This window comes from Xenopus laevis, chromosome 1S, assembly GCF_017654675.1.
Source record: "Xenopus laevis strain J_2021 chromosome 1S, Xenopus_laevis_v10.1, whole genome shotgun sequence".
Taxonomy (NCBI): Eukaryota; Metazoa; Chordata; class Amphibia; order Anura; family Pipidae; genus Xenopus; species Xenopus laevis.
The window spans coordinates 132,806,705-132,830,452 of record NC_054372.1 but is presented as its reverse complement, the minus strand read 5'-3'; the positions used below and the strand labels follow the sequence as shown (position 1 = coordinate 132,830,452).

Sequence of the window (23,748 nt, the reverse complement as noted above, 5' to 3'; positions counted from 1 at the left end):
GGTTGGATCTGCGTTTGACGCTACGTTCAGCTCTGTCTGATACCCGGGGTGAGGCCGAAAAAGCAGGGTTACCTGCTTTTTATATAGGCAGCCCCCTACGAGGTGCAACACACCGGGGTCATTATCTAGCCTGAAGCTATACAGACCACCTACATGTTGCCTGTGCTGCAGAAACCAGTGCAGAGGGTCTAGCCGGTGTGGGGGGAAGGGTAAGTGGCATTATGCCTGTTAACAGGAACGTTGCCTAACTTTTGGTTTCCCCCCCCCATTACCCCCCCCCCCCGACCTCCGCTGACGCTGCCTCTCTGGGGTGCTGGCCGCAGTCTCCAGCCTCTGAGTGTTAGGCGCATGGACCGTGCGTTGTGTGAAGGGCTGGAAGCGCCGGTTGTGCAGCCTGCCTTGCGCTGAGTCTGGGATCGCGTGAGAGTGCGTTCCACCTCCTGATCCTCCGGCGGCCATCTTCTTTCGGCGCGAAGTAAAGCGCTGGTGCGCGTGCGCGCACGTATTGGAACGCATACGTTCCAATACGTGCATGCGTTCCATTATACAGCAGGTCTGTTGCAGCGCAACGAACAGGCGCAGTACAGAGGCTCTTCAAAGAGATATTCAGTCTCTGTGACCTTCTGGCGATACCCCACACACTATACCTACTTCTAAAACATGGCAGAAGGTAGGCCAGTGGGAATATTCACGAGGTCTGGGGGGAAGGTCCCTGCTTCAGCACAGGTGAGGTACCTTGCTTGTACTAATTGTCAGCTAAAGTTTTCAGGGGGCCAGGGGGAGTCGCTGTGCAGGTCTTGCACGCAGGGGCAGGGCGCAGCCAGCGCCTCAGGGAGTATCCCACCGGCACAAGTGGAAAATTCTCCTAGAAGTCACACAGAGGAGCCAAACTCCAGAGTTCCAGTTGAACCTCCGCCCCCTCTATGGGCTGTTCAATTGTCCCAATCCCTAGCATCTCTACAGGGGTTACCTGCCATTGCAGACAACCTAGGAAAGGCTCTAGTTAGACTCAGTCACAAATCCAGTGCTAAACGCAAACGGTTAGATGACACAAAAGATGATGATGTTAACCCTACTAGGTCTGATGAGTCATCTCCTGAGCAACAGTTATTCCACTCCGAAGGTGAAATTGCTTCTTCTGGGTCTTCTTCTATGGATGAGGAAGACTATCAGGATGAGGGCAGAGACCGTGAAAATTTGCACGATGTAGACAATATTATCAAGGGGGTGCTTGAGGTACTGAATATTTCACAGAAGCCCAAACAGACGGATAACGCACCTGCCCTATTTAAAAGACAGCATAAATCATCAGTATGCTTTCCAGAAAATGAGCAATTGCAGAGTTTGATTCAGGATGAGTGGAATTCCCCCGAACATAAATTTCAAGCAACCAAGAAATTTTCAAAGTCATATCCATTCCCAAAGGAATTGGTGGAAAAATGGTCTAACCCACCGGCAGTAGATGCTCCAGTGTCTAGACTTTCAAAGTCCACCACTCTTCCAGTCACTGACTCGGCAGCATTCAAAGATCCTTCAGATAGAAGGCTCGAGGGTTTTCTAAGAGCAATTTACACCTCCGCAGGGTCGACGTTGCGTCCCTGTTTGGCATCAGCATGGGTGTCCAGAGCTATTCAAGAATGGTCAGAGGCCCTAATTAAAGACATTCAGAATGGAACGTCCAGACAAGAATTGTTAACTTCTGCTCAAGCCATAGCGGAGGCTTCTAGTTATCTTTGCGATACCACTCTGGATACATCTCAAATTACGGCGCGCACTTCAGCATTATCCATAGCGGCGCGCAGAACACTGGCTCAAAAATTGGTCTGCGGACCTTAGTTCCAAGAAGTCACTAACTTAGCTACCCTTTAAAGGTCAACGACTATTTGGAGAAGAGCTGGAAAAGATCATCTCGCAGGCAACAGGGGGCAAGAGCACCTTCCTACCACAGGCCAAAAGCAGAGCGGCCTCTTCACATAGAAAGGGAAAAAATTTTCGTGGCCAAAGCGGCAGATATACAAGACGAAACAGTTCTCCACAAAGATCTCATTTTCGACCTAAATCCAACGATAAAGGTCGGCCAACCTGGAAGACCAATAGACCTCACAACAAGCCCTCAGGAGAGAAGCCCACGTCAGTCTGACGGGGCACTCCCTCCGGAAACGTTGGACTGGATAGGGGGCAAGTTACTTCGATTCCGGGAGGAATGGACTCGGCATTCTACGGATGCATGGGTCAAAGAAATTGTGATAGAAGGATACCATCTAGACTTCACAACTGTTCCACCCAGGAGATTTCTCATGTCCAGAGTACCCCACAATCCCCAGAAGGCAAAAGCCTTTCTACAGTGTATAGACAAGATGGAGAGAACCGGAGTTATAATTCCAGTACCCTACACGGAGAGATTCTCAGGTTTTTACTCCAACCTGTTTACAGTCCCAAAGAAGGATGGGGGCCTCAGGCCAGTACTCGATCTCAAGGGTCTCAACAAATTCATTCGTTCAATACGCTTCAAGATGGAAACGTTGAGGTCTGTAATTCGGGGGATGGAACAGGGTCAACTGCTGATGTCTTTGGATATCAAAGATGCGTACCTACATGTACCGATTTGGCCTCCTCATCAATGTTATCTCCGCTTTGCATTCAAAAACAAGCCCTATCAGTTTGTGGCACTTCCATTTGGACTGTCGTCTGCCCCCAGAGTGTTCACAAAGTTAATGGCTGTAACGGCAGCCACGTTGAGACTACAAGGGATTTCAGTGACTCCCTACCTGGACGATCTTCTCTTGAAGGCCAGATCAGAGATGAGGGCCAAGGAGGATCTACAGAAGGCGGTACAGTTGTTACAGAACTTCGGATGGACCATCAACTGGTCGAAGTCCAATCCCCACCCCAGCCACAACATGTTATTCCTAGGCCTGGAATTCGACACGATTTCGCAGACTGAAAGTCTACCCACAGAAAAACAGATCAGGATCAGAGATCAGGTTCGGTCACTATTATCCAACCAATGGATAACAGTGCACAGGGCAATGCAAGTTTTAGGGACGATGGTGTCGGCCATCGAGGCAGTACCTTTCGCACAAATACACCTTTGACCACTTCAAGCCAGCATTCTTGCTTCATGGAAAGGGGGATCACTATCTCGACTCCTCTCCTTATCGCAACCGACAAAGAAGGCATTGCAGTGGTGGCTGAGACCGAAAAACCTAGCCATGGGTCAGTAATGGCCAACCCCGGACTGGGTTGTGATATCAACGGATGCCAGTCTTCAGGGATGGGGTGCAACTTGCTACAATCAGTCAGCACAAGGTCAATGGTCTCCCGAGGAATCCAGACTATCGATAAATATCCTAGAACTAAGAGCAGTAAAGCTAGCCCTAGTTCAGTGGACGAGACAGCTCGCAGAAAAACCAATACGCATTCAAAGCGATAACGCTACAACGGTAGCGTATATAAACCGTCAGGGAGGAACGAGAAGTTGGGCAGCACTGACGGAAGCCAGACAAATCCTACACTGGGCAGAGATCAATTCAGTAAAGTTATCTGCAATACACATTCCGGGAATATCCAACACAAAGGCAGACTTCCTCAGTCGAAATCAGCTGGATCCAGGGGAATGGGAGCTACATCCAGAAGCATTCGAACAACTCACGAATCAATGGGGCATTCCCAGCATAGATCTAATGGCTTCCAGAAACAACCGAAAAGTAACAAGATTTTTCGCCCGCTACAGAGATCCGTTGGCACTGGGGGTGGATGCCATGACCCAGCACTGGCAGTTCAATCTAGCGTATGTCTTCCCTCCACTTCCTATGCTACCGAGAGTGCTCAAAAAGATCAAACAATCTCAATCGACAGTAATTGTGGTAGCACCATACTGGCCTCGGAGAACTTGGTTCACCGATCTGCAGAAAATGTCAATCGCTCAGCCGGTTCGGCTGGATTACAGACCAGATCTTCTGCAGCAGGGGCCCATAACACACCACAACCCCGGACTGTTCTCTTTGACGGGATGGCTGTTGAGATTTCCATCTGGAAGAGTCAAGGACTAGATGAAGAGGTCATACCTACCATGCTAAGGGCTAGAAAAGCATCTTCATCCAGGTCTTATCACAGAGTTTGGCACTCTTACTACAATTGGTGTAAGGAGTCAGACTTTCCTTTCCTTGAATTACAGTTACCACGAATACTTTCTTTTCTGCAACAAGGATTACAAATGGGCCTCAAGCTTAGCTCTCTTAAGGTTCAAGTGTCGGCCCTGTCAATTCTCTTTCAATCTCGCCTAGCGAATGAAGACATTATACGCACGTTTCTGCAAGGAGTAGCACACATCATGCTACCATTCCGCCCACCTGTGGCAGGCTGGGATCTCAATCTAGTGCTGGAAGCGTTGCTCGATCCACCGTTTGAACCATTAAGTTCAGTCTCTGATACATGGATTACTTATAAGGTGGTTTTTCTGGTGGCAATTTCATCTACCAGGAGAGTATCGGAACTTAGTGCCCTTTCGTGTGAACCTCCATACTTAATCTTCCATAAAGATAAAGCTGTTCTCAGAACGGTGCCGACATTCTTACCCAAGGTTGTTTCTGCCTTTCATGTGAACCAAGAAATTGTAGTTCCTTCTCTCTGTTCAGAACCTAAGAATGATAAGGAACGCCGACTACACAAGTTAGATGTTGTCAGAGCATTGCGATGGTATGTTGATCGATCCAAATCCTTTCGGAAATCTCCAGCTCTGTTCGTTATTCCATCTGGTCCCCGCAGGGGTCAGCCAGCTTCAAAGTCGGTCTTGTCTAGATGGATCAGAGAGTCGATTAAGCAAGCTTATTCTGCAAAAGGAAGACCTCCACTGGAGGGACTCAGGGCTCACTCTACTAGAGCGGTGGGTGCCTCCTGGGCATGGCGTAACTCGGCTTCCTTAGAGCAGATCTGTAAGGCGGCTACCTGGTCCTCTACTCATACATTTGCTAAATTTTACAAAGTCGACACATATTCTTCCGCTGAAGCTTCACTTGGACGGAAGGTGTTGCAATCTGTAATCAAATAATTTTTCTCCATATATGTATATACAGCTCGCTCCCACCCTGCTGTTGTTGGGACTGCTTTCTTAAGTCCCCATCGGTCCCTGTGTCCCCCTAAGACGACAGAGAAAACAGGATTTTTGTTACTCACCGTTAAATCTGTTTCTCTGTAGTCGAAAGGGGGACACAGGGCTTCCCGTCTCGGCGAGCTGTTGACCGCTTGGTCACGTTTGAATAGTTCCTTGGTTTACTTTCTGTCTGTTAATAGTTTTAATAATTACGTTAGCAGCTTTGGAACAAACTGAATAGGAATGTACAGTGTGAGGGGTAAAGCCCGATGGCCACTCCCCTTAATTACTATTCAAGTGTCCTGCCTCCTGGAGGATGGAGCTTAACCCATCGGTCCCTGTGTCCCCCTTTCGAATACAGAGAAACAGATTTAACGGTGAGTAACAAAAATCCTGTTTTCTGCTAGATGACTTCCAGTTAGATCCACATAGGCTTCCAATTCAATTACAACAGGTATAAACATTTAAGTACTTAGGGTAGTTATACATAAAAATTTGACTAAATTTCAGGAACTTAACCTAACCCCCCTCGTATGTAGACTGCAATCAAGAATTGTGACTTGGTCTTCACTTCCACTGACAGTCCTGGGGCATATACATTTGTTTAAAATGCTTATGTTACCAAGATTCCTATATCTCTTTCGGCAAAAACCGTTACCATTACCCTCCACTTTCTTTAGTAAATAAAGAAAACCTTTTATACTGGGCTAACGGATCACCTAGGGTATCTATAACTACATTGCAACTCCATACTGTGATTCTTCTCTTGAAAACTTTTTTCACATGGTATGGCATTATCCTTTGATGCAAAGCTTTTGGAAACAAGTGACAGAGGAGACAAATCAAACCTTAACTCTTATCCCACTAGATTCGCTAGTCTTGCTTCTTAATCAAATTGAGGATACTGCTCCCTCAACTGCCTAAAGACAGCTCCTGACCAGTGGCGGAACTACTGGGGGAGCAGGGGGTGCAATTGGGCCAGGGCCCGCACCCCCTCAGGGCCCCCCGGCAGCTCGCGCACTGCAGATTTCTGGCCCCATCGGCCAAATTTCGGGTAAAAAAATCTGGTGCGTAGGGGGGCGGGGGCCCGGCAGCATGCCCCGCACCAGGGCCCGCCCCCTCCAGTTACGTTACTGCTCCTGACCTTTTTGTTTATACAAGCCAAATGATTGATAACCATAGAGATGGAAGTCTAGTCCAGCACCGACATCTCGCCAATGGCTAGAGATAGTTAACCAATACATTCCCCTATACAGGATAACATACTACAAGAGAGGTTGTCCCAAAAAAAATTCGGTCAGTTTGGATAGATCCATTTTCCAATGATGCTGAAATAAACCTCTGTACTTGAAATCACCTTTTCCAAACTAATAGGAAGGAAATGCTTCTTTTACAAGAAAATAAGAACAACACTAGTTTGATGTTAATTTGTTAATTAAGGGTATTGAAACAATATATGCACTGGACCATAGACTGCAACTGCCTTGAATTATCTGCTTACATAGATTAGGTTTGACTCATTACACGTGAACAAGTTAAATGTGGTCCACTATTCTTCCTATGTACACTTGCAAGCAGTATAATCAGCTGACTGTTTGATTTGCTATTTGTTTTCCCTATTTTATTATGATTTTTTTTGCTGTGTTAATTTTCAGTAATTGCAAAACCAATAAAAAAATAATTACATTTTTTTTAAAAGTATATCCCATATTAACATTTTACAGAAATACACTGCATGCAAAGATTAATCAGTGGTGGTTGGTGCCTGTGAATTTTATATTGTATTCATTTCCTTTACTTGATTAAAGGTTTTTCTTGTACCAGCCAGTTGTCTTGAGTTGGGCCAGATTTAATTTCACAAGAAAATTCAATTTTATGGTTTGTCATGTGAAAATGTATGGAAAAGTTTGAGAAGGAAAAACTTTTTCCCCAATTCAGTTACAGTTTTACCCATAGATTTCAATTGTTTTCATGAAATAAACAGTGGGATGAGTTTTTCTCAATGAATTGCTTCTGGCTAAATATTGAACTGAATTAGGAGATACGTTTTTTCTCACCAAATTGAATCTGACCATTTGTGTAAAGGTTTGTGTTATCTTTTAACTTTTCTCTATTGATCTTCATGTGATCTTTGTTCTAGCTATTGGTTTCCTCCTGTCCTTGTATAGACATCATGATTAGATTGTGATTTTTATGTTAACAACAATGTGTTTTCTGATTCTTTGAAAGCTGTTGATTTAGTTAAGCCCATAGGGAAAGCAATACAATTATGTATATTAAAAACTATAACTGCAGTTTAAAATGTAATGGAACTGTTTTTTGGGTTTTGTGTGTTTCCTGCAGCACAGAAAGGTATTATAAAATTCTGGGATGAATTTGGCTACATATCGGCAAACTGGAACCAACCTCCTTCTTGCGAATTAAGATATAAACGCAGACGTGCAATGGAGATACCCACTACTATACAGTGTGGTAGGTACCAAATCATTAATAGTGCTATTAATACTACAATAAAACTTCTATTTTAGAAATGTGGGGATAGAAATCATGTGGGTGGCACATGATTTCTGTTTAAAATTAGTTACTGTTCCCTCAAATGCAGACATCAGTTTCAACAGATATGTAAAAGCAAGAAAGAGAGAGATTACCGGGGGGGGGGGGGGCATAATGCAATGTGCAGTCAGGAGTCAAACATCAGCATTGGGATTGGCATCAAGCCAGAGAGACAACACCATTTCAAATTTAGTAGGGCAGCCACATGCCTTGTATGTATGACTTATTGAGGGAATGGATACATTCACTAAATTTGCCCACTGTGGGACAGTAGGGGTGCCATGACCCATCCAGTTCCAATACTTTTTTAGCATAGTATAGAGCTGTGCCCCCTCTAGTATTTCTGGATCAAGGACAGGTCCACACTAGATGTAGAAAGGAAGCCACAGGGGTCTGACATCTAGGGCATTACGCTTCTGGTCCCCTGCCCATTCTCTTCAATTTTAGTGTGTGACACATATTTGGTGAATAACATCATACTGAATCATCTATTTTTGAGTGATATAAAATCCCCTTACAGCAAGTCTATGCATTCCATTCCATTGTCCAAATTTGGAAGTTTCTACTGCTATCTATGATAAACTCTGGTAAACGGTGGAATACCCAGGATTATTAGTGCTTTGTAAGCCTTGAGGAACAGTCAGGTACATACATCTTTGGACAATGACAACTTTTTTCTAATTTTGGTTCTGTACATTACCACAATGAATTTTAAATGAAACAACTTGGATCCAGACTTTCAGCTTTAATTCAGTAGTTTGAACAAAAAGGTTGCATAAAAATGTGAGGAACTAAAGCTTTTTTTTTTAACACAATCACTTCATTTCAGGGGCTCAAAAGCAATTAGACAAATTAAAAAACTGAAAATAAAATGTTCATTTCTAATACTTGGTTGAAAACCCTTTGCTGGCAATGACAGCCTGAAGTCTTGAACTCATGGACATCACCAGATTTTGGGTTTCCTCCTTTTTAATCCTCTGCCAGGCCTTTACTGCAGCTGCTTTCAGTTGCTGTATGTTTGTGGGCCTTTCTGTCCGAAGTTTAGTCTTCAACAAGTGAAATGCATGCTCAATTGGGTTTAGATCTGGTGTCTGACTTGCCCATTCAAGAATATTCCACTTCTTTGCTTTAATAAACTCCTGAGTTGCTTTGGCTGTATGTTTTAGGTCATTGTCCATCTGTATTATGTAACTCCTCCCAACTGATTTGACTGCATTTAGCTGGATTTGAGCAGACAGTGTCTCTGAACACCTGAGAATTCTTTCGGCTGCTTCTGTCCTGTGTCACATCAGGATAAACACTAGTGTCCCAGTGCCACTGGCAGCCATGCACGCCCAAGCCATCACACTACCTCCACCATGTTTTATAGATGATGTGGTATGCTTTGGATCATGAGCTGTTCCATGCCTTCTCATACTTTTTACTTGCCATCATTCTGGTAGAGGTTGATCTTGGTTTCATCTGTCCAAAGAACTTTTTTTCAGAATTTTGCTGGCTTTTTTAGATGTTTTTTTTTTAGATTTGTCCAATCTAGCCTTTCTATTCTTGATGCTTATGAGTGGCTTGCACCTTGCAGTGCACCCTCTGCATTTACTTTCATGCAGTCTTTGCTTTATAGTAGACTTAAATATCAATATGCCTACCTCCTGGAGAGTGTTGTTTGTTTGTTTGGCTGTTGTGAAGGGGTTTCTCTTCACCACAGAAATAATTCTGCAATCATCCACCATTGTTGTCTTCCGTGGATGTCCAGGTCTTTTTGCGTTGCTGAGTTCACCAGTGCCCTCTTTCTCAGGATGTACCAAACTGTGGATTTTGCCACTCCTAATATTGTAGCAATTTCTCGAATGGGTTTTTTCTGTTTTTGCAGCTTAAGGATGGTTGTTTCACCTGCATGGAGAGCTCCTTTGACTGCATGTTGTCTGTTCACAACAAAATCTTCCACATACAGGCACCCCCCTCAAATCAACTCCAGGGCTTTTATCTGCTTCATTAATAATGACATAACAAAGGAATTGCCCACACCTGCCCATGAAATAGCCTTTGAGTCAATTGTCCAATTGCTTTTGAGCCCCTGAAATTTAATGATTATGTTAAAAAAGGCTTTAGTTCCTCACATTTTTATGCAATCTTTTTGTTCAACCCACTGAATTAAAGCTGAAAATCTGCAATTCAACTGCATCTGAGTTGTTTAATTTAAAATTCATTGTGGTAATGTACAGAACCAGAATTAGAAAAAAGTTGTCTCTGACCAAAGATTTATGGATCTAAAATGTAAGTTTGTTGCGCTCCTGGTCTTAAAGGAGGGGGGATGTAGTCAGTACCAAGGAGGAGAACTGAGCCCTGAATAAGTGGCAGAGCTGTAGATTCTGATTTTACAAACTGTTGTTCAAATATATGAATTGCAAATTATATTGAAATAAAAAATATTATTTTATTTATATATTTAGTTTTCATTTGTAATATCTTTTACTGATAGATCTGTGTTTAAAGTGGAGAACGCTTCCATTCCAGCTGAGTTCTGTAGAGAAGGAGTATCCTGACACATGGGTGTGTGCCATGAACCCTGATCCTGAGCAAGACAGGTCAGAAGCTATTGTTTTATTTATTTATTTTAATGAAAATGTATGCTTCATTTTCTCTACTGCTACTCTGCTACTACTATGTCTAATTTGTTGCTTCCTATGCATTTGGTGTGCTAGTTTAGGATACACCAGGTGAAGCAACATAAAAAGTGTGCAAACCTCATCCTATGTGTTTTTAAAGCTATAGTTTTCATTAAATTTCTTTTACATCATATATCATGGAAAAGAAAATACACAAATTTTAAAGAAAAACTCGTATTAACACTCTTCCCATTACTTCTGGACACAGTTGTGAAGCTACAGAACAGAAGCAGAAGTTACCTGTCGGACTGCTGAAAAAAGATATCCTGTCACAAGAAGAGAAAAAAAGACAGCTGACAGAAAAAATCCGACAGCAGCAAGAAAAGTTGGAAGCCCTGCAGGTTAGAGGGGAAATGGAGTGACTGTATCTTTAAACTTTTTATTTCCAGCCAAATACAACACTTCCTTTGTGTTATCTGCCAGGCAACTTTCTACAATGCTATACTATTCCACTTTAGGGTGTTTCCTGGGTGGACATATTTCTTTTTTCAGAATAAACGTTTTCTCTCAAGTCTGAATTTTTGTGACTTTCGCTTCTTTAACTTATAATTTATTTTGTAATTTCACTTCCTTAACAAAACTTTTTTTTTTTTCAAAATATAGAAAAAAATATAAGAAATGTGCTTTATTATGTAAATAAAATATACAGTTACAAAAATACAATTGATTTGTAAAGCCTATGTGTGTCCTGAGCCTGTATAGGTTTGTAGAGACTTTTGCTATAAACCTACAGCATTACAAGAAATAAGAAAATATACAAAGCCAAAAAACTAGGTAAGCCCCCCCCCCCTGAAAACCTAAACTAAATAATATTTTTATGCAGTCTGAAAATCACGTCAAAACTAGCATATTACTGCATCATGTTTCCCACATATATATAGGTGCAATGATAAAACTATCATAAATATGAATGCAAGGGCTGTTCTTTATTAATGTGTATATTGGGAAACAATGTATGTAGCATGTAGAGATCACAAATAAAAATAGTGCACGCAAAACCTTCATGGGTAAAAACAAGTAATCAAAAACTAGAAGTAGTTTTGGCTGTAAAAATCACAAGAAATTCCAATCAAAGAAATCAAATAAATATTATTGCCCAGGATAGATCACAGTTCCGGTGGTCTACCGGCGGATGCACAAACTTGCACCAAAGAGTTATGCAGAACTGAAAATTCAACAAAATCAATACAAATTCAATTGCAAATGCAATAAACTAAAATAAAAAGATGACTGCACTGAGATTAGTGCTCAAGCTATTCACATTGGGCAATGAAATACTTTTTAGGAGAAAAAGTGATAAAGATTCATGCATGCTTCTTTGCTGAGTGGTTATAACCCCCTCCCAAAAAAAGTGTGTAAATGTAAACGTATATGTCAGTGGAAGAACTGTTTGTGTGAGTCACATACATGGGTGCTGGCAGTCTCAAGTTGTATGAGCATGTTGCACTTCTTGATGCGATGGAGAGTCTGCAGTTTTTTTTTCTGCTCTAGGGTGAAATTAATATTTTGTGGTGGAGTTATCTGGGCTAACATTTTAATATTGCAGGATACAAATGCAGTAGCTAAGTATGAATTTAGCTGGCAACTGAAAGGGTTCCAATTCTAACTTTTATCCAGTTATCTTTAAAATGTTTCATAATTGAGATATTTTTGCTATTTCCAAGAGATGCTGTCAGACATTTGCCATGTACTAGGAAAAAAATTGCTCAGAACTTAAAGTATTTTTGCTTGATATTTTGGTTGCAGAAAGTGACTCCTGTGCGTTCCATCGCAGACATTAAAAGGCTTCCATTAGACGTTAGCACCCGTCCAGAAGAGGTTTGTTTTGCTCACTGTTGTATATTTATATAAGCATCCGGTCTCTAAGTTTTTGACATTTCATCTTGTTCTCTTGCAGGCCTCATTGTCCACAAGCCGCCCTCGGCCACGGTCACCACCCTTGCCTGCAGTGCTGAAAGATATTGTTCCACCTGTTTCACGCAGTAGCAGTGCGGCCAAGAAGCCTGAAGCTGTGCGAGCCACTTCAGTTAACTCTGAAGCAGCCACCACATCCAAAGCCAGTAGCCAAATTGTTACTCCTGTCAGAACAAATAACACTCAAAAGATTCTCCGTAAAACAGTTTCAGCTCTGAGATCCTCAATGCCTTTTCCGCTGCCTTCTACACCCCAACCAGCTCGACCTTCTAGACCCACTCCAACTCCATCACCCAGTTTGAAAAATGTGAAAAATTTGACTGGGAAGAAACTAATTCCAAGCAAGACTCCTCCTGTAAGGCAACTATTGTGGAACTTTAGGGGTTTATTTATTAATGTGGGTCATTGTGCATTTTTAGTTGTTTAAATTGCATTTGACTCGTAGCAGTGGTCTTGGCAGACTTTAGCAGTGTTAAGTCATTTAAACTGCTAAATATATGCAGGAAAACCAGCCAGTCTGAATTTGGATTTCTTCATGTACCTATGAGACATACATATGTAATAAATGTGTAAAATATATACTCATGTTAAATTATTAAAATCCATTGAATTATGAAACAGATATTTACACATTACTTGTTCGAGGGTGGCATACAGTATACAGTGCTGTTAGTTTTGTCACGGCTAAATGAGTTGTCCCTTCAGATACACATACATCCGGGAAATGGCATTGAATTACATCTTTAAATGTTTCTTATATCTGTATTTTTCCCCCTCTGTCTTTGAGAAGTTTTGAGAACTTGGTTTAAGAGTATGTGTATGTTTTCTGTTTAGGTGAGCAATGTCAGAAAACGAAGTTCCCAACAATTTGTTTCTGAGGACATTAAGATAGTGGCATCTAAGCCTGAGAATGTAAAGCGTTCTAGACTGGTGGAAGTGAAACAGGAAAAGAGAGATTCAAATGAAGTAGAAGTAGAGGTATGTTTGGAGGTTATTGGCTACAAATAACAACATCAAACATAGATTACCTTTGAGAATGTTGTTACATTTTTGCATAGTCACAGACCAATGCATATGAAGTAATTATGCCATTTTCAATTTTTTAATGTACATACATAGGATACAGATAACAATACTGCGGTGTACTACAAATGTGTGAAGCACCTTGTCTAACTGAACACTAAATTGTAGGAAAGTCTATGATGCTCTGTTGTGAACTGCTATGTCCATGCATTCTTTTAGAAGACTTCCTGCACACACTCTGACTCAGATGTATCTTTGCAGTTGACCGCAAGTCCAGGGGAGGAGGAAATTCTTGCAGCATCCCAGAAAGGTACATGTTTATTAATTTGCATAGTAATGGGATTAAACCGTTAAATCTTTATTAAAGGTAAATCCAGTTACAAAGCTCCTGTTCATATCTTTAATTACATTAAAGGCATATTATACCTTTTTTCAAAAACCATACATATTTCTTAAATTAAAACAATAGTATTTTCTGCACAAGCCCTTAACAAATGTTGAAATTCGGTATAATGCCATAATTGCAATGTTTTTAGACTCTATTAAAGCTCCCTTTTAAAGATAAGGGAGTATGAAAACTTTGCTACAGCAGAGATCAGCAGTTGGTCCACAGTCGGACTGGGCTGGCGGGACACTGGGAAAAAACCCGGTGGGCCCAGCCCTGCTCCCAGCTGCTGCTGCTGTATACTTCCCTCCCTGACACTGGTACGTGTAGGGGGGAGGTGTCGGTTGCGGCTGGGTGGAGAGGGGGCTCTGCGGCTGGGGGGCCCAGGGGATGGTGTGGGGGGTCCCTAAGGGCTGCAGGCATGGTGAGCCCTGGGCCTTCCAGTCCAATTCTGAGTTGGTCCAAGATATATTAAAACACAAAATAAACGTTCATACCAAATCTCACCCCTAAAGACTTTTTAGGCTGGACTTTCAGGATTATCTAAGAAAGAAATTAAGGTGGCCATACACAGGGAAATCCACTCATTTGGCGATGTCGCAAAACGAGCGGATCTCTCCCCGATATGCCCACATTGTGGGCGATATTGGGCTGATCCGATCTTGGGCCCTAGAGCCCAACAATCGGATCAGAATGGAGGCCATATGGGTGGTTGGATCAACGAAAAGATGTGGCTGCGATTCAACAGGATTTTTTACACTGCCCGATCGGCATCTGGCCACCCATCAGATGGACCCACACGGGCCAATAAGCTGTGAACTCAGTCTGCCGGCAGCTTTTATCGGCCCGTGTATGGGGGCCTTAAGACATTCTCCCAAAGTCATCCATTATCTCACCCATGCTGCATTAATCCCCAGCCATTGCTATGTGGAATAGCCACATTTTAGGCACATTAAAAAAACTCAATTGGACTTTTTTTGCCTTGAACATGCTAGCTTAGGTAATACCCAAGTATAAGGTTCTTATTACAGAAAATTAAATAAAAAAGTGAAATAGATTTTTTAAAATTAAACTTACACAATGAAAAATGAAATTGTTTTAAATTATTTTGGTAGTATAGCATTAACACTTATGTAAATATGTTTGTCTGTGCATGCATGTATAAATTATATATTTATTTGTCAATACCTGTAGTCACCTTCAGATAATGCTACCAGTCTACTTAATATCCTGTGTTGGATTTCCATAATGAGATGCAATCAGATTATTAAAATGTCTTAAATCAACCACCAAGGAAGAACAAGAAGCATAATTGATTTGGGAGCATTCTAGTATGGCCAGCTAGGAGGGCTGTGATTTAAATGCAGATATCTAAGTTTTTGAGGTGGCCTTTCTAAGATTTGGTGGTGTTCAGGATACAGACAGAGAAGAAATGAGGCCAATTTGACATAGATCTAATAGACTAAAAAAAGCCAAACATTTAGGGGCCCATTCACTAAGCTCAAGTGAAGGATTCGAATGAAAAATACTTCGAATTTCGAAGTATTTTTTGGGTACTTCGACCATCGAATGGGCTACTTCGACCTTCGACTACGACCTTCGACTTCGATTCGAACGTTTCGAACGAAAAATCGTTCGACTATTTGACCATTCGATAGTCGAAGTACTTTCCCTTTAAAAAAAACTTACTTCGGCAGATAAAACCTACCGAAGTCAATGTTAGCCTATGGGGAAGGTCCCCATAGGTTTGCTAACCTTTTTTTGAACGAAGGATTTTCCTTCGATCGTTGGATTAAAATCCTTCGAATCGTTCGATTCGAAGGATTTAATCTTCGATCGAACGAAAAATCCTTCGATCGAACGAACGTTTAGCGCTAAATCCTTCGACTTCGATATTCGAAGTCGAAGGATTTCAATTCGAGGGTCGAATTTCGAAGTATTTTTAACTTCGAAATTCGACCCTTAGTGAATCTGCCCCTTAGTGAACATTCAATGAAAACAGTGATGAAAATCAAGATAAAAGATTCACATATTGTGCTATCACCCACAATTCCTGGGCTAACATGAAGATCACCCCTGTTTCCAACACAGATGAGTAATTGTGGTCACTTTGCAAACCAGCTGTTTACCAGTAGCCCAGAAGGTGACTGAAGCCTAATTCTTTTCATTCATTTTTAGTAACACCTAGAAATGAAAATACATTTAAAAATAATGTTCTGTGTTTTTGAAAATTCTGCACTATTTCTAAAAAATGTATGATATTATTATTTGAAAATACCAGTAAAGTGCTTATATATATATATATATATATATATATATATATATATATATATATATATATATATATATATATATATATATATATATATATATATATAGTGTTCAAATGACCAGCAACTCCAGGGGTTTCTGTAAACAATTCTTTATGTGGTTATATATGTGCAGTACAGCCAACGTGACGTTTTACAGAAACCCCTGGAGTTGCTGGTCATTTGAACACTGTATGGATTTTTTACCGTGCACCCAGGTAATCGATGTGATACGGTGTGCCACCCAGACGAACACAGATTATATATATATATATATATATATATATATATATATATATATATATATATATATATATAAAACTCCATTTTATCCAAATAATCAAAGTTTTTAAAACTTCAGGTATGGAGAACCAAATTACGGAAACATCCCTTATCCGGAAACCCCCAGATCCTGAGCATTCTGGATAACAGGTCCCATACCTGTATTATTTTTGGTATTATTTGTAATTTAACAAAAAAGGAAAGGCATTTTGTAATGTATCAATATCTAGTGTTTGCAATATATATTTTTTAGGGATGCACCGAATCCACTATATTGGATTCGGCTGAACCCCTGAATCCTTCGTGAAAGATTCGACCAAATACCGAACCGAATCCTAACCCTAATTTGCATATGCAAATTAGGGCTGCGAAGGGGGAAAAATGTTTACTTCCTTGTTTTGTGACAAAAAGTCACGTGATTTCCCTCCCCACCCCTAATTTGCATATGCAAATTAAGATTCGGATTTGGTTCAGCCGGCAGAAGGATTCGGCTGAATCCGAAACCTGCTGAAAAAGGCCGAATCCCGAACCGAATCCTGGATTCGATGCATCCCTAATATTTTTTCCTAGTAGAAGTTCTTCTTTGGTACGATACTGTTTGAAACACACTGTCTGTAGGGAGAACTCTTAGATCAATGATAAAATGGTTGTATAAAAAATGAAGGAGGGTGAACCAGTGAAGAAATAAGCTTGGCCCAAAAAATCTTGCAAAATCATGTCATTTTTTGGACTACAAAGTGACCGAATAACCCCATTATCATAAATGTTTTTTGTTCTGTACAGATAAAGGTTTGAACGTTGAAGTGCGAGTGAACAAGGAATGGTTTACAGGGCGCGTCACTGCTGTAGAAGTAGGGAAACAGGGAGTTCGCTGGAAAGTAAAGTTTGATTATGTACCAACAGACACCACGCCACGGGATCGGTGGTAAAGTACTTTTAATAATAATATACAAATGATGTGAATGTCACAAAATGTATAATTGACTGGAAAGGTCACCAGGGGTCTCATCAGTAATGACAACAATGAAACATGCCCTCTCAACATTCTTATCATACATTCTTATTTTCTTGGATGTATTTAGAGCTGAATGCATATTTCCATTTACTTTATTTGCCACGCTGTAGCAGCCATTGTCTCTCTGTATGATCCCCACCAATTCCATAGAGTTTCTGTTGTGTTTATCATGCCATAACAGGGAGCTACAATAGGGTGTGACCAAATTTTCAAATGCATGGTATAATATTATGGGTATAGCCAGGTAAACTGGTTTTATACATGGCCCTGAATGCACAGGAAAATAAAGAAAAGACAGAACTAGCTGTTGCGTTTATATAGAGCTACCCTACTCCCTAGGCAAATGCTTCACAAACAATACATTTTAATCAAAATATATTTTTTTTTAATTTCTATGCTTTTTGCATATTTTGCATATGTTTTAAGGGTCTGATTAATGTTTGCTGTATAATTTAAGTGCTGTCATTTCATTTAGGGTGGAAAAAGGTTGTGAAGATGTAAGACTTATGCGGCCACCCTCACCAGAACACCAAGCACCTGACACACAGCAGGCAGAGCCATCCACTTCAGACAACACCAGAATAGAGCCAGATACTACAGAGCTTAGTACAAGCCCTGCACCCTTAGAACAGCTTGTACAAACCCTCCGGTAATGAATGTCCTACAAAACTGTCTTGTATTAATGTTTTATCAGTTGAAAATGTACAAATAGCTGTGTTGCTGCTAGAAGTGTTATTCTAAAACTAAATAGTGGTTAAGGGGCTGGTTCACTTTCAAGTAAACTTTTAGCATGTTATAGTATGGCCAATTCTAAGCAACCTTTCAAATGATCATCATTATTTATTTTTTATAGGTTTTTAAATTATATGCCTTCTTCCTCTGACTCTTTCCAGCTTTCAAATGGGGGTCACTGACCCCATCTAAAAACAAATGCTCCGTAAGGCTACACATTTATTGCTATTGCTACTTTTTATTCCTCCGCTTCCTATTCAGGCCTCTCTTATTCATATCAGTGCATGGTTACTAGGATAATTTGCAACCAAATGGCTGACACTGCAAACTGGAGAGCTGCTGAATAAAAAGCTAAATAACGCAAAAACCACAAATAAAAATAAAAACCAATTGCAAATTGTCTCAGAATATCCCTCTCTGAATCCTACTAAAAGTCAACTCAAAGGTGAACAGCCCCTTTAAGGATATGATGTAACCTCTGCAATCCTGATACTATATGACCAACATATATGGACACCTGTTCAAATTCGTTGAATTGAGACCCATTGTTCACACAGGTGTATAATTAAGCACACAGTCTTGTAATCTCCAAATATTGGTTTGTTTTTGAAAGCTCATTGGATTTCAATGGCTCCTGGTCAGTATATACCATTTCTGCCCTATTAAAGTGTCTGTGCAGGAGAAATGTCTAGGAGCATCAATAGTTTAGTTGCAAAGTCCACAAAAAGGATCCAAATGTTTAGGCATAAAAGTCACTTTTTCATTTGAAACACTTGCCAATCTGCATCATTTGCATCGTGTGCAAATAAATCTTTGCAAGGGTTTTCCCTGCTTGATCGTGTCCAGTGTGCCATTGCCTTTCTTTCCTTACAATCTCCAACAACATCATTTTGCTTAGGGAATCCACTACATACAGTACATACCCATGTGCAGTGTCATACTTTGGCTGCAGAGGAATGGGACGTTTGTTGCCATTGGACTGAAGTGACTAATCTGCTTCAATTTTAAGGCTAGAGTCCATGGTAAAAGCAACCCATAATGCTACAGCAAGCAAACAGCAGCAAACAAAGAATGGCTTGGTATTAATACCCTTGGTTTTGGAATAAGATGTTCGGCAGAGAGATTTCTGAATACTTTTGGCCATACAGAATACGAGCATATTTATAACTGCTAATGTAATTTGTATTCTGCTTTTTAGAAACTGCCTGAGATATTTCTGGCCACCAAACTTTTCAATCTCCAAGAATGAACTGAGTACCATGAGTGCTGAAGACCTCATAGCATTTCCACTGGTAAGTTAAACAAACGTATTGACACTTCCTAAATGGAGTGTGTGACTAGAGGGGAAGATTTTTCTACATCTGGGGAGTTGTGAGATTGCAAAATGACTGGCAGCAAGAGATAGAGTGTTCTGCAAAAGTATCTGGACCCTTGATCAGCATTTTCATTGTACTGATATTTTTATTTTAAAGCTTTAATTAATAAAATATAATGTACTGTTTCCCTGCACTGGTAAAACTGGTGTGTTTCCTTCAGAAACACAAATATAGTTTATATAAATAAGGTGCTGTGTAGCGTGGGGGCAGCCATTCAAGGCTCTGGATACATAGCAGATAACAGATGCACTCTGCAGAATACCATTGTATCCTGTTACAGAGCTTATATGTTATATGCTAGGTAACTTGTTCCCTCTTTCCTTTTTTAGCCTAAATGGCTGCCCCCCTTGGCTACACAGCAGCCTCTTTATATAAACTATAGTAGTTTTTTTTAAAGCAAACACACAACTTTTACAAATGCAGGGAAACCATACATTCAATTTGAATTACTTAAAGACTGTTCCTTTTAAGTACTTAACTGCTACTTTAGCTTTGTATTCGGGATCCTGCTGAAAAATGAACTTTCTCCTAAGCTTAATTTTGTTTGTTTTTCTTTGTGTTTCAGTGCTTTGAAATAAAATAATAAGGATGATAGAATTGATTGTAGGATGCATTTCAGTAAAATTTGAGATTTGAGAGAGAAAAGTCAGAATAGTTCAAGGCAGTGTATGTCCTATGTAAAAGCTCTATGCCACACTCAAATGTAAAAAGAGACTCACAAGCATGAAAATGTCCTTGGAGGCTGCCAGGAAAGCACTGCTGTTGGTTGTCTGGTAACAAACTTTGAGGAAACTCAAGTCATTGTGCCTCCAAAACCTCCTCCAGGCCAGGAATTAAAAAAAAAAAATGAGCACCTCCATTAAGGGCAGTGGGAGCAATATCAAAGGGTTGAGCAGCATATTGCTTGTAAGCCACTGGTTGGGGATCACTGCTTTAGGCTAATGACCTGTCTCTCTGAAAGAATGAAAGGTCTCTTAGGGGTTTCATAGGCATAACACTGTCTTGTTTCCTACATATGGCCTTGATGGGGATCATTGTGCCTAAATGTAATCCTAAAGTATTTAGTTAAACGCCTAATAAATAACTTCTTACTAAGTCTTTAAGATATATTTAAAAGCAATGTGTTATATACTGCATAAAGAAAAGCATCATCATGCAGTGTATTGTATTCTCAGTGTATTATCATGCAGTGTCAATTCACAAAGTAAAAGGACAGTTCACCTTTAAAGGGGTTGTTCAAATTGCGAACTTAATTAAATATGAACCACGGCATAAAGGCTTTTCTCTATATACCATTCAGCACTAAACTGGTGACTCTGTTTCCTGTGTCTGCCCATGAGCTACTTGCAGTGCCTCCTGCTGGTTTTACGTTACCTCTGTATGTAATTACACTTCAGTGCATATTTCAGTACTTCTACAACTCATGTCTCCTTGGCAAGTAAGAGAATGGTATTCATACCACTGCTGTGGTGTTGTATTACAATTGTATTAGGAATTTTTGCAAAGATGTAGGCCTGGTGGGGAAGTGCTTCTCTGCTGACTTCACTTTCCAGGTTGTTGAAGGACGGGGAGCTAGCCAGTATGTCTGTTTAAGGCAGACACCCCTCATCCCACTCTTAGAGACTTGTATCTGCGGTAAACAAGTCTTATGCCAGATTGCTAAGAGCTGTTCCAAAGACAGGTGGGTTGAGTACTTGCAAACCTTATTACTATTCAGTTGCATACTTAAGGGAGGCTGAACAGGAAATCTGGTTAGAAACCAGCAAAACCTAAACTGACTCCAGTCCCTGAATTAAGAACAAGGTACTGGCCATCTTCTTTAACAGATATATCACAAAATCTAAATGTAAAAACAACATCTTCATCATTCTTCCCTTGTTTTTATGATCTCTTTGCTGCCAAAAATTGAGCTCCAGAGCCCCAGGAAAGCATCTATGGTTGTTTTTCCAATTTTTCCCTTAACAATGGCAATTGCAGGATGTGTGATAGCATGCAGCTAACCTTTAGGACTGAACCACACAATGTGCGATGCGGCAAGGTCTGATATTTCTATTACTTACCTTATATTCGCCGCATCTGTCTCCTCGCATACGCTTCCTCTCAGCGCGTCAGATCTCAAGAAGAAGCATTGTGTGGTTCAGTCACATTGATATGATTCAGGACTTTATGTCCAGTTTGCAGATGATCCCTACAGGCAAGTCTCAGAACTCATGTTTTCTCAAATAAGTATTGTGTCACAAAAGCACATTGTATTCAACTGGATACAAAGTCATATCAGTTAATTTCATAATTAGTTACTTTCTCTTTTCTTCCCATAGAAAGATTATTTCAAACAATATGAGGTAGGGCTGCAGAATCTGTGCAATTCCTACCAGAGTCGAGCTGATAGTCGGGCAAAGGCTTCAGAAGAAAACCTACGAAACACAGAAAAAAAGCTGCAAGAAGCAGAAGAGAAGCTGCAGAAACTGAGAACAAATATCATATCATTATTGCAGAAAGTACAGGAGGTGAGAGACGCCCTGTAAATATACTTTATTATTTAATTTGGTAAAATTAATTTCACAACAGACCTAAACTTTAAAGGGCAACTATAGCAGGAAAACAAGTTTTTAACATAACGTATCCTATCAACAGAACAATGGGAAGGTAACCAGATAGCAGCTCCTTGACACCTCTGCTGAAGGATTTGTTTGCATTGTTAAAAGTTCTGCCCTGCCCCACCTAGTGGTAGATATGAGAATAGCATCCAAGCAGGAAAACTGCTACCACTAGGTGGAGCTAAGGAACATGACTTGGGTCATATTGCAGTACAATGAGAAGGGGAAAAACAATAGTTGTCTCAGAGCAGTTCTGTACAGCACTGGCTCCTTCTCAAAGCTTAGAATCAGGCACAATGCACTGAGATGGCTCCTCCAATCTGATAATTAAGGAGAGCACTTCAAAGCAATAGATTTTTATTTGTAGACTACCATTCACATGACATGTTTCGGGCTTTGCGTGCCCTTTCTAAAGTGTGACAGAATGTGCAAGCATTATAAACACACCCATCCCTTCCGCCCTCCGCCCAAAGGGTGATTAACTATTTCGGGTGTGTCCAAGGACTTTTCTTAAGGAAGTAAAGTCAATATAAAGAAAATCCATATATATCAAAGTCCATAAAGCAGATGTTCAGTTCAAAATGTGTAAAAGCATTGTGCATAATACAATAATACAAATGCATACATTAGTAAACAATAGGGACAGTTGGGAAACAACTCAAGAAGTTGGTGTAGTGCAGTACACCGTGCTAAAACTGTATAGTCTGACAGAGTTACAGTAAATGACCCTAGCAAACTGGGTCCAAACTGAAATTTCAAAACTGGATTATTTAGCAATGCTAAATAATTATAAAAGCATAAAAAAGGAAAACCATTTGCAAATGACCTTCACATAAATGTCTACATTGTACCAAAAGTTCATGTAAATGTAAACCAACCCTTTCTTTAATGTGACAAAAACAAAAGACAAATCCTTCCAAGCTGGAAAAGTGGGTATTTGTGTCGCTTCAATAGAGGGTGAGAGAAGAGAATTTAATTCAACAAATCCTCATTATAAAAAGCAACTTTTTTTTTTTTTCATTGCAGGATATTGATATAAATACAGACGATGAGCTAGATGCATATATAGAAGATTTAATCTCAAGAGGAGACTGAAAGGATAATGTTGGAAACATTAAGTCTCATGTTCTGGCTATAAATGAACATTGCGAGAAGCTGACGCTCCCACAAGCCACAACACTTTATGGGATGTACTGAAATCACGTGGAAGAAACACAGTAGGATGTCAGTGTTTTGATGTAAGATGTTTGTGTTTTTTTTACATACCTGGCATGTGCTGTTCCAAGTTTTAAACATCGTAGTTATTGAACTCATTTCTTTGTTTATAAATATTTATTTTTTAAAGGAAAGTAAACAATTTCTGTGTTGGTTTATTTCTGAGTCTGTTGGAATTTCTATAAGGTGCAAAATCGACAACACAAAGTCGCAGTTAAAGAGCAACAACTCGGGTATCGTTATCCCCACAAACTTGGCATTTTATAGTAACAATCATGGAATTCATAAAATTACTGTTGTACAGTTTGATTTCCATAAATATAATCTTACACTATTACACTAAATCATTGTGCAAGAAAACAGTCCATCATGGTACAGTTCTAAAACAGCTGACTAATATATCACATGATCTCATTCCATGTCCATTAGCAGTATTCACCCAAGATTTGGTGCACTTCGCATATGGCCATGTCCTTCTGAAATGTTTGCAATAGACAGCACTACAGACAGCACCACAGGCAGCACTACAGACAGCACCACAGGCAGCACTACAGACAGCACTACAGACAGCACTACAGACAGCACTACAGAC

At 40.3% G+C, this 23,748-nt stretch overlaps 1 protein-coding gene across 3 annotated transcripts in view; it reads left to right on the top strand.

Annotated features, from left to right (window-relative positions):
* Positions 1–23,314, top strand: part of morc2.S (MORC family CW-type zinc finger 2 S homeolog) — a 62,999-nt gene extending 39,685 nt beyond the window's left edge. For 2 of the 3 annotated variants that reach the window (XM_018243982.2, XM_018243983.2), the window contains exons 16-27: positions 7,436–7,564; positions 10,122–10,227; positions 10,517–10,649; positions 12,055–12,126; positions 12,206–12,577; positions 13,057–13,200; positions 13,465–13,555; positions 17,005–17,146; positions 17,712–17,885; positions 19,167–19,260; positions 21,663–21,851; positions 22,968–23,314. In XM_018243982.2, coding sequence (XP_018099471.1) covers positions 7,436–7,564; positions 10,122–10,227; positions 10,517–10,649; positions 12,055–12,126; positions 12,206–12,577; positions 13,057–13,200; positions 13,465–13,555; positions 17,005–17,146; positions 17,712–17,885; positions 19,167–19,260; positions 21,663–21,851; positions 22,968–23,036 — 1,715 coding nt within the window. In that variant the 3' untranslated portion in view covers positions 23,037–23,314. The remainder of the gene's footprint in view (positions 1–7,435; positions 7,565–10,121; positions 10,228–10,516; positions 10,650–12,054; positions 12,127–12,205; positions 12,578–13,056; positions 13,201–13,464; positions 13,556–17,004; positions 17,147–17,711; positions 17,886–19,166; positions 19,261–21,662; positions 21,852–22,967) is intronic. The other variant, XM_018243984.2, reaches the window with a different exon arrangement.
* Positions 23,315–23,748: the final 434 nt, after the last annotated feature.